Source organism: Mus pahari, chromosome 10 (assembly GCF_900095145.1).
Source record: "Mus pahari chromosome 10, PAHARI_EIJ_v1.1, whole genome shotgun sequence".
NCBI lineage: Eukaryota > Metazoa > Chordata > Mammalia > Rodentia > Muridae > Mus > Mus pahari.
The window spans coordinates 100,376,344-100,387,270 of NC_034599.1; the positions used below are offsets into that span (position 1 = coordinate 100,376,344).

General features: G+C 44.1%; 1 protein-coding gene across 1 annotated transcript in view; it reads left to right on the forward strand.

Annotated features, from left to right (window-relative positions):
* Dcaf1 (DDB1 and CUL4 associated factor 1) overlaps positions 1 to 10,921 on the forward strand; it is a 42,020-nt gene extending 31,099 nt beyond the window's left edge. The window contains exons 19-20 of the mRNA XM_029543388.1: positions 4,823 to 5,075; positions 10,647 to 10,921. Of these exons, the coding sequence (XP_029399248.1) occupies positions 4,823 to 5,075; positions 10,647 to 10,702 (309 nt within the window). The 3' untranslated portion in view covers positions 10,703 to 10,921. The remainder of the gene's footprint in view (positions 1 to 4,822; positions 5,076 to 10,646) is intronic.
* The last annotated feature ends 6 nt before the right edge of the window (positions 10,922 to 10,927 follow it).

A 10,927-nucleotide genomic window follows, 5' to 3' on the forward strand; every position in this document is an offset into this window, starting at 1 on the left:
CTGGAACTCACTTTGTAGACCAGGCTGGCCTCGAACTCAGAAATCTGCCTGCCTCTGCCTCCCGAGTGCTGGGATTAAAGGCGTGTGCCACCATGCCCGGCTTGGCTTCATCCTTTTTTAAGCTTTGATATAGGGTCTAATCAAGTTGTCCTTGGTTTGTTCAAACAACAACCCTTGTCCCCAAACAACAAAACCAAATCTCAAAGAAGATTTACAAAACAAACAATAGTACCAAAACCACAAACAAACAAACAAATTCAAAAGCCAGTAGTTTCCTGAGTGCAGTGGGCTTAAGGACTCATTTTTCTCTAACAGACCTTAGTACTGTCTAAACAAAGATGTTTTCCTGTACTACTTTGAAATTCAGGTGTGTGTTTCCCTGTTAGACTTTACAGTTACAAGTGCATTGTGCATCACTGAGCTGACTGGGATATATGTAACTATAAGTCTGAAGTAACTCAGACTCAGGTGTATTTTAAGTTACTTGTCTAACATCGTTATCCCTGCCCTGCATATTTTTGAAGTTTATAAGGGTCCGGGCAGCGGTGTGCTTTGGGGATCATTACCTGCGCCAGTGTAGCTGGGTTTCTGTTTATCCTTCAAGGTGGAGCTTGAAAGGAAACTAGAATTGCCCAAGACGCTGGTGTTGGTGATAGGCAGAGGGTAACTTGCTGGCTTTGGAATCAGACTGTCAGCTTAATCTAAGTATTGCACTCCTTGCCCCACTGTCTCCAGGGAGCTCATGTTAGGATGATTCTGCCTAACTTTCCTGTTTAATAATTACATGAGAAAGGTGCTGGGATGAGGACAGGTCATTCATTGGTAGGGGTTTCTAACTTTTTTGGTTCTGAAGGGAAAATAGAAGTTATCTCAGCATGGATGCCAGTGTCCAAATAGGCAGCCTCGGTGGGCCCTGGCAAGGAGCTCTGGTGCCCTATGTGTAGAAGAGCGTGAAAGCTTTGTAGCTTGGAGGGGCTTTGTTGTGTGCATAGTGTGTGGCATGGGTTAGTACTGCTTTCAGGTTTCTCAGGGTCTAGGCTAAATTCACTGTGTACCACCATTTTAGTCTGGTCCACCATCTGCTACATTTCAAATTTGAAAGACATCCATTATTGAGTGCTTTTGATTTAGAGATGTTTGGGATGAGATATTATTTATTATTATTACTGTCCTCTCTAACATTGTTGTGTTGGTGCAGATTGTTTGCAGACTCATGTGATTGTGTGATATATTTACTGCTCCCATTGGCCCTCCCCACTGCTATTCTGAGTATTTTAATGCACGCTTTGGTTTATATGCTTCACTTGATTTTTAAAACTAGACTTTTCATTTTCATATAAGTTATTTGCTATTCAAAAATTTGTCCTGGTCTTGCTACCTGCTCTTTGGTCTTCTCAGATGGTTCAGGTGTGTCATGTGTGGCTTAGGGATGCAAGCACCTGTGACCAACACCTTTGAATTTGCCTTTCATCTTAGCAAATGAAGCTCAGGACAATGAATGGTCAGTTGCCATTTGCTAAAACGGTCCACCTTAAAGTACCTGTGTAAAATGGTACTTATTGAGGGTTACTGAGATGCTCTTTAAATATACCCCAAAAGTGGTTTCCATTTGGATCATTGAGGCTCAGCATTTAAAATTGTTTGTTGCCTAGTCTGATGACATGAATTCAATACCCAAAACTATGTGTTGGAAGGAGAGAACAGATTTCCACAAGATGTCCTCTGATCTCTACTTACACACGAGTGTGCACGCACGCGCGCGCGCGCACATACACACACACACACACACACGTTCAGGCGCACGCACACACGCTAATGAAAAAGTTGCCCTTTACCCTTAGACTTCAGTAGGTTTGAATATTTGACAGAAAGTGATGAACTGTACATCATGTTAATGAATGAAATGCACAGAACAACTTAGCCTTGCAAAGCTTCACTCTACATGGCTTTTTGAAGTTCATGAGAGCATGGATAAGCCTGTCACCCACTAGAGTTTATATTATTCATTTCATGTTTAGAGTCTGTATTTTTTTTTTGTTTTGTTTTTTGTTTTTTGAGACAGGGTTTCTCTGTATAGCCCAGGCTGTCCTGGAACTCACTTTGCAGACCAGGCTGGCCTCGAACTCAGAAATCCGCTTGCCTCTGCCTCCCGAGTGCTGGGATTAAAGGCGTGCGCCACCACGCCTGGCTTAGAGTCTGTATTTCTAAAAAATTATTTTGGTCAACTCTGTTGTTGACTTATAGGGAAAATTAGGAAGTCAAAGATTAATAATTGATCATTTTCCCTAGATGTTGAAAAGTCAATAATTTGTCAATTATTGATAACCTTAAGTTTATTAATAACAGTCTAAATAAGGGACTAATGCTTTCTTCTTTGCACTCTGTTTGGAATCTGTGCTTCCTGTGTGTCCTCCACTGGCCAGAGGTGAATGTGCTGACTCTTGAAGGTTCCCCTCCCTTAAAAAAATAAAACCAAAATATACTTGAATTGAATTCTGCTATTAAGGAGAGAAAAGCACATGTGCTTGTTACCCCGAAAACAGCTATTGTCTTTTAAGGGGGTCAGTTCAGGACAACAGGTGCTGAGGAAGTTAGGAGTGTGAAGTAGGCAAGTATGACATGCTTGGTGTCTGACAGTAGGACTGTGTCTGAATGCTGAAAGTTCAATAGTTTGTCAGTTAATTACTGTTAACCTTAAATTTATTAAGAACAGTCTAGATAAGTGACTACTACAGTATGTGCTTTGGAAAACATTTCTCAGGTGATTCCGATGGTCACACTTGAGAGGCAGACCTGATTTAATCAGAACACTTCATTTAATGAAATTCAAAGAAATTGGCATTTGATAGATTTGCAGTAATTGGCCATTGCTTTTTTTTTTTTTTTTTTAAACAGTTCTGTATTGTAGGATGTGTCATTGGGCCCTTGGGATGTTTATCTCATGAAAGGGAATAGATAATACAGAGCTGACACAGCTGACTGGTGCGTGTGAAGGTAGCCTACCAGTTGAGGGCAGTATACGGAAAGGAGGAGGTGTTGGAGACTCTAGTTTTTGAGAAACAAGTTAACTGGTTATGGAGCCAAGGGAGTGGGATAATTGAAAGTAAGTTTCAGTTTGACTTGGTAACTGAGAGACAAGGCTCTGGCTGTTAGAATCAGCCAGAGTTCAGTTGTAAAACTATATGAGTCTTTGTGTGAGATGGTATGTACAGGCAGAAATAATAAAAATGTGCTTAGGTTAAGAAAGTCTGGAAAAAACAGGATCAGACTAGCAGTGGCGTTTAGAAGCAGGTTACCTGTGACGTTTACTACAGAGGCTTATGGTCCAGGGTTATTTCTTCTTTGTTTATTTTTAAATTGGTTCTTTGTTAATAGATGAGAGCTAATTTTGGTCAAGGCCATGGAAATGAGCCTGCAGAGTGGCTGAAGTTATGATCTGATAAGCACTTGGGGTTTTTCTTGACTTTGGCTTCTTTTTGTTTATCTTTTATTTGTGTGAGCTTGACTGTGTTATTCACTTCTGCCTCCTCTAGACATTTTTTTAGCTCCTTTCAGATGGGTCAAGGCTTAGCCATTGATATGTAGCCACAGCTATAGAATTGTGATTCAAGTGATCACACACGCACACATACACATAAGGATTACTGGACATCATTAGTTTTCCCCATGTAGCAGCCATAAATGGTTGAAAAGCCTAAATCACTGTATCAGACAGGTATCAGGAAGTCTCTGTGGGTGGGAGCTGGCTGAGTGAGTGGAGTGCTGCCCTACAGCCTGGACCTGAGCTTGGATCCCTAGAACCACATAGAGCTAGGAAGGTGGTAAGCAGCTGTCATACCATAATTCCTATAATGAGGTCTCAAGGGGGGTGGGGTGGGGACAGGAGAAGCCCTACAAGCTTACAGACCAGACCTAGATTTGGTGGCAGAAGAACAAGAGGTCCTGTCTTAAACAAGATGGAAGATGATGATCAACACTTGTGGTTATCCTCTGACGTCCACATGTGTGCATGGGCACATGTGTTTTCATCTGCACTAATACCAGAGCTGCTTGTTATGGGTCTGGGTTATTCTATAGCTCTGATGATTTTCTTCCCATGGTACTGGGGTTTGAACCCAGGGCCTCGTCAACAAACTGCTTGTTTTTTAAGTGAATGCAGGAGATTTAGAAACCAGAGAAAATGCAAATGCTTTATTGGTTTTCCAGTAGGTTTCATAATTTTGGTAAATTACAGTAGAAGAATGGATGAGTGTGCTAGCTGCCTGTCTGTCTGTCTGTCTGTCTCTCTCTCTCTCTCCATCCATCCATCCTGTCACTTTGTAACAGGAAAGGCAGGTCTATTTACTCTGTTTTGTTGAAACATTGCTATTGAGTGCTTAGCAGCTTTGGTAGGTATCTGCCTATTCTGTAGGATGGAGTACATGAGCTGGCACCTCAGCCGCTGTGTTCTTTGTTTTGCTAGAATGTGGGATTTTAGGTTTCAGGGTCTTTTGTCCGATGTCTGAACTCAGTTCACTCAACTTTGCCTGATGCAGGAAGCAGAAGAGTCCCTCTGGTCCTTTAGAGTTAGCAGTGGCTTGAGACATCTGTGAGGCAGGTTTTCTCTTTAAGGGCTATGTAACAGTATGCCATTGTGGAGGGTCAGTAATCCTTCCTGAGGAGGTTTTCAAATGTCTTGAACATGTGTGCCTAATCACCACTGACAAGTCTGTTCTACTAACAGTTTATTACTCTGTCCCCTTGGATAGGAATCAATCACCACATGGCCCATACAGATTAAGGCTTTGTGCTTCTCCTAATGGACTTCATGCTCTCTCACCAGGAAGAGGAAGAACAGGAGGAGGAAGATGATGATGAAGATGATGATGATACTGATGATTTAGATGAACTAGACACTGACCAGTTGCTGGAGGCAGAACTGGAGGAGGATGACAACAATGAGAATGCAGGAGAGGATGGAGACAATGACTTCTCTCCCTCTGATGAAGAGTTAGCAAACCTTCTAGAGGAGGGAGAGGAGGGGGAAGATGAAGACTCTGATGCAGATGAGGAGGTGGAGCTGATCCTGGGGGACAGTAAGTACAGGGCAGAGTCTGGGTGAGCCGCCGCACCCGGGCCAGGTCCCTCCGCTGTACCAACCCATTCCAGAAGACAGCTGGGCTTGGGTTCTGCTGACTCCCCACTCTGGCCCCTGAGGAAAAGCCCTAAGGCATTAGTCAGCCTCTTCTCCTGTCAGACTCTGTAGCCATCAGGTGGCTCTCTCCTCTTAACTCATAAGCGAAGGTTTGCACACTCTTCTGTGAGAGCAGAGGCAGTGCTGCTTTGCTTCCTGGGTCTTGTGGTCCCTGTCACAGCCTCAGATCCCCTGTAGTAAGGAGAAGGCAGTCACAGGCCAAACATAAATTGATATTTACAATAAAACTTATTTACAAAATAGGTAGTGAGCTCATAGTTTTTGAATTCCAGCTTTAAAGGATTGGGCTTAGGAAGGCGGAAGCATGGCTGTCACCTGAGGGTCTGGCTGAGGTCAGTTTGAAGCAGCTCTTCACAGGCTCCTTTGCCTCCGTGATTGTTGTGTACAGATGAAGGGCCTTACGTGGGAGAGCCCTTTCCTGGCTGCTTTTGGCCAATCTCTCCTGAAGGCTGAGGAGCCAATGCATCTGTCTTGTTCCTTTCACCCTATCCCACTTCTTGTTCGGAACTCTAAAGAACAAACTCCAGTTTGTATAGTAAGTTCCCACTGGTGGATTTCTGAAGCCATTCCCATCTTTGCTAATGAATTCCCGAATAATCAGCTTTAAGACTGGGCAGACGCCAACATTGCACTCTTGACATGTCTCTGTCACCCCGAGAGTGTCACTGTTGGCACTTCTGGCTGTGGTCCTGAGTCTTGTATTGCTGCCCTGCCTGAGTGAAGAGTGATTCCTGTCTTACTTAGCTGGTATATATACCCAGCATTCTTACAGGCATGGTAGGTACTGTGTCTGATAATAACAGCCATGTAGCACAGAGGGCTGTTCACATATAATTAAATTAAAAATTAGCTTCTCATTTCCAATGCTCTGTAGTATATGTTGCTATCGTGCTGAGCAGTAAGAACACACACATACATTTATATCATTTTATGTGATGGCAAAGTTGTATTGTGGTGGCCCAGGTCAAGCAAACTTAATGTTGCTCTATCAGACAGCCTCCTGTTTATGATCATGCTTCCTGGTAGGAGAGGTGCGTGGCACTGTGTTTAATATAGAAACTTCTATTACCTGTACTGTGTACACACAATACTGCTCCTCTACCTGGTGTAAGTTCATTTTCTTTCAGACAAATATCGCTTATGTGCTTATAGAGTTGGGACTGACAGTTGATTGCCTTAGGAGAGACATAATAAATCCTCTTATCATATTTGAAGAAGGTCTTGGTGAGAGTGGGGTTGCTTATACTCACCTAGCTGTGGTGTATCATATTCAAAGGTTGAGATGATTCTGTGGGTTAACCCCTGGCCATGACCTCGGAGGGCCCAGGGACATTTTAAATCAAGCTTTAATAGTGAGGTATTAGAGACAGATTTTTACCTCCCTTCAACAGGTTAGTAATGCAGGTTAGGTGGGCTCAGTCTACAGCAGGTGGCTGGAGCCACTTGTACTCGTAGGAGTCTCACTTGAGTTGCTTTTTTTTTTTTTTTGTTTTGTTTTGAAATTAAAAATACTTTACCAAAACCCAAGATTTAAAGAAGTTTCCAGATAGACAAGACTAGTCAAAAGTTGCTTTTGAAGGAGAGACCCAACAAAGAGTCTAACAGGGTGGCAGTACTATCATTGGGTGTTCCATTTTGGTTTGGTCGGGCCTTTTCCTCCCCAAGCCTACTTAGAGTGAGAAGTGGCTAGACAGAATGTTCTAAACACCTGAGCTCATGCTTTTAACCAGTACAGTGAGATCTCCATAAAAAGGGGCGGGGGTAATCTAGACAATGAAAATAAAACTACTTCCCCATCAAAGATAAAAGAGAGAAACCTTCCTTCCCCCTACTCTAACCCTGACAACTGCCTTCATTCACAGGGCTGTGTACTTATTCCATGATGGGGCAGTGAATGAGAGCAGAGAGCCGCTACCAGTGCCGGTGTCCCAACAATCCAGATGACACTTCCAGCTTCTGCTCATGCTTTACAACAGTAAATGAGACATAGATGTGCTAATGTGCATTTAATCACCAGAGGAGCGAAGATATCTGGGCTTTTTTTATTCTGTAATGTTTCTAAGCCTGTACCCATTAAATTACAAAGAAAAATGGAAGGAGTCTTGGCAGAACAGCAGGGACACCCACATGGTCTTGAGACTGGGTTGAACAGTTACGGGTTGAACAGTTACGGCAAGGAGCCTGATCCGTGCTCCAACACTTTCTAGGACTTGGACTTGGCTCTCTTCATCGTAGGACTGTGCACATTCCTAGTGCTGGGAACCATTTGCCTTCCACATACTTTAGCTAACCCTAGCTTGCTTGCATTGGGAAGATACATACTTCTAAGTTCTACATTGGGTCTCACTGTGGCAGACCGTTGACATTTAAGGGTTTCTTTTAGGGGCACTCGTGGGCAGCAGTGACCACATGGTTAATGTGCATTGCCCTCAGCTATTTATGACACTGAGGTGACCGACAAGGGCTCAGCCAACAGTGCTTGGATTTACTCCATTATACGGGGTAGCGTGGTCCTCTCAGTTCCCGAGTTTGCCCTGGCTGTCTAACATGTTTTGCTTCATGGCCCAGATTGGCCTCAAGTTCCCCAATCCTTCTGTCTTCACTTTCTGAGTGCTAGAATTACAGGCATGTGACACCACACCCAGCTTCGGGTTTTCCATTCCTAATTTGAATATTAAGCCCTCTCAATTTGTATTTGGTAACAGTATACCCTCCTTTCAGAATTTTGCTTAAATTCTGAAAATTAACTTTCTTAAAGCAAAGTTAATCTGGAAAACTCTTTAAGTTATGAGAATATTGTTACTATAACCTGGGTGTAAACACTGACATAAAATACATGACATTTGGACATTTCTACTTGGACTCTGAGGTGGAGGAGACACAGCTGTCACCTGCAGGTTGTCTTTTAGTGCTCTTCCCCGTGTTTTCTGGGCTGTCCTTTGTGGATGTTGCTATCCCTCATGGCTGTCAGTGGAGCAGACTGATTGTACTAACCCCTCATTTGCAAGTGTTATTACAAGCTTCACTCTGCTTGTATGGAGGAACCCAACCTTCCTCAACTTAGGGAGCCTTTCTATGGTCTGATCCATGGGTCACCATGTGACTTTGCACAGTTCCTGGGTCATGCAGGGGTATAGCTTCAGATACAAACCTGTCCTTGAAAGAGAGGCATGTTGTCTTTGGGGGTCTTTTCGTCTATGCTTCTGGGGACCCCTTGCTCTTAAGCCTGGATATTGTAAGGCAACAGTAGCTCAAAACCCTGGGATTATTGTAGTTCATTTGCCTTTGCTACAAAGACTTTTCAGAATGGGAGGCCCTGACCACAAGTTAGGAATTGGGTCACTGCAATATTTGGAACTGAGAAAACGCTAGGGCAGGTAGACAAAAGGAGCCCTGTCATCTGACCTTTGGCTGCTGTGTGAGGAAGGTGGTTGTGGTGTTCGACAAGCAGTGCTCTGCCCTCAGATGTGAAGTCTTGGCTTCCCCCCCCCCTTTTTTTTTTTTTTTTTTTTTTTGCTGTTGGGCAAAGGGTTGAATCCCTTGTTTATTCTGGGGTTTGCGTGTCTCAGGCCAGGTGGGCCTGGCATTGTTGACTTGCCTGTCATGTTACCACTTTAGGGTCCTTCGAGGTCTGCAGAAGCATCTGGCAGGGCAGGTGCTGTGTGGCTCTGGGGAGTAGACAGTGCCTTCCTTATTGAGTTTATCTCAGAGGAACTGCTGGGTCATGGTCTGTTTAGGTTCAAGCATCAGGTTTTCATTGTGGCCATCCCATTATGTACTCAAAAAAATGTTTAGGGGTGGAAGAGATAGTTCAGTGGTTAAGAGCACTTGTTCTTGCAGAGCCTGGGTTTGATGCTAGCACCTACAGTGGTGATGGCTCTTAACATCTGTAATGCTGATTCCAGGGGATCTGTTGCCCTTTTCTGACCTCCTTGGGTGGACACCAGAGACACGTGCAACACATCCATATGAGAGAGAGAGAGAGAGAGAGAGAGAGAGAGAGAGAGAGAGAGAGAGAGAGAGGAGAGAGAGAAGAGAGGAGAGAACGCTTTCCAGTGTATGGAAGTTAGAAGAAGGCAGCTTGTGGGAGTTGGTTCTCTACAGGGATAGAACCCCCTGGAGAGCAGGTATCAGGGACTTTTGCCTACTGATATACCTTACTGGCCCTTTTTCATGGTTTCTTTTTCTTTTTTGGTTTTTCTTCGAGACAGGGTTTCTCTGTATTGCCCTGGCTGTCCTGGAACTCACTTTGTAGACCAGGCTGGCCTTGAACTCAGAAATCCACCTGCCTCTGCCTCCCGAGTGCTGGGATTAAAGGTGTGCACCACCACGCCCGGCATTTCATGGTTTCTTGAACAAACACTAGGCCAGTTCCCTTTGACTTTGACCAGACAGGCATGGTGTATTTTGTCTTCAGGGTCTCACTGTATCCAGGCTGGCCTTGAGCCTGAGTTTTAGTCTTCCAAGATTGTAGATATGTCCCTCACGCTTGGCTTTGAGAGGCTCTTTTGTGACCGCTTAGTTTCATTGCTCAATGGATCCTTCTAGAAGTACTGTTAATGATTTCATTCCTTGCCTGCAGAGTGAGTCCAGGGCCCTCCTCAGTTTCCGTTCTTTCTAGCTTCCTACTTGTTTGCCATGGATGGTTTTTTTCTCTAGCTACATGACAAGGAATGAGTCCTAGGATCTTCTGCCTTTGTAGGCTTCTGAGGACTGGAGGAAGGGATTCAGCCTGCCTTACTTTTAAAAATAAGTTTTAGTGTGTCCATATAAGATATCCACCATGGGATTCAAGTACAAAGGCTACTATTGTGAAAAGATGAGCATGCCTGTCTGGTCTGATGCAGAATTTAATTTTATTTGTACTGTCTTTGTGTTGAATGTTAGAACTCTTTAAGAATTGTGTTGTTATCCTTCATATCTGCTACTCTGAATGGCTGACTTTGTTCCTCCTGACATCTTCTCCAGGTCCCCTAGTAACATTTTGTTTTAAAGACAGGGTTTTACTCTGAAACCCATGCTGGCCTGGAACACTCTAATTCAGCAGCCTCTCTCTTAGTGCTTCCTCGGGTCAGGCTTATGATCCTGCTCTAAGGACACAATAGGCTTGAGACTGGGACTTTGGTGCTCCCCTCAGCCCTGTCTCTTTGTAGCCTAGTGCCCCAGGAGGAGGCTTGAGGACACTTACTTGATCCCTCTGAGGCAACCCAGGCGGGAAGCAGGGCCTCTAAGCTCAGGTCTTTTGAAAGGCAAGAGCCAGAGATCCCAGGGGTGGCCACTGTTGCCAGCAACAGGCGTATTCTCTGGAGTCAAGCTCCAAGGAGTTAATTGATGTATTTTCTACTTTCTGGAAAGTGGTAATTAACCCTGCTCATGCATAAGTGTGTTCAATGTAGGAGTTTCCTACAATCCTAGCACATAATCGTCTCTCCCTTCTCTTACCTTTCAGCAGACAGCTCAGACAACTCTGATTTGGAAGATGACATCATCTTATCTCTGAATGAGTGATGTGCCATTCCTACTTGGAAGAGAATCTTGGCAGGCGAGAGAAACTGAGTGAATTCAGAACACCTGCCCTTTGCTGCCTCCCGGGGCTGTCAGTTAAGGAACTGTATGCCCTGCATTCAGAGGACTCTGATTTAAAGTCTCCCTGGAATCTGAGGGCCCTTCTAAGAACAATAACACACACACACACACACACACACACACACACACACACACACACACACACAC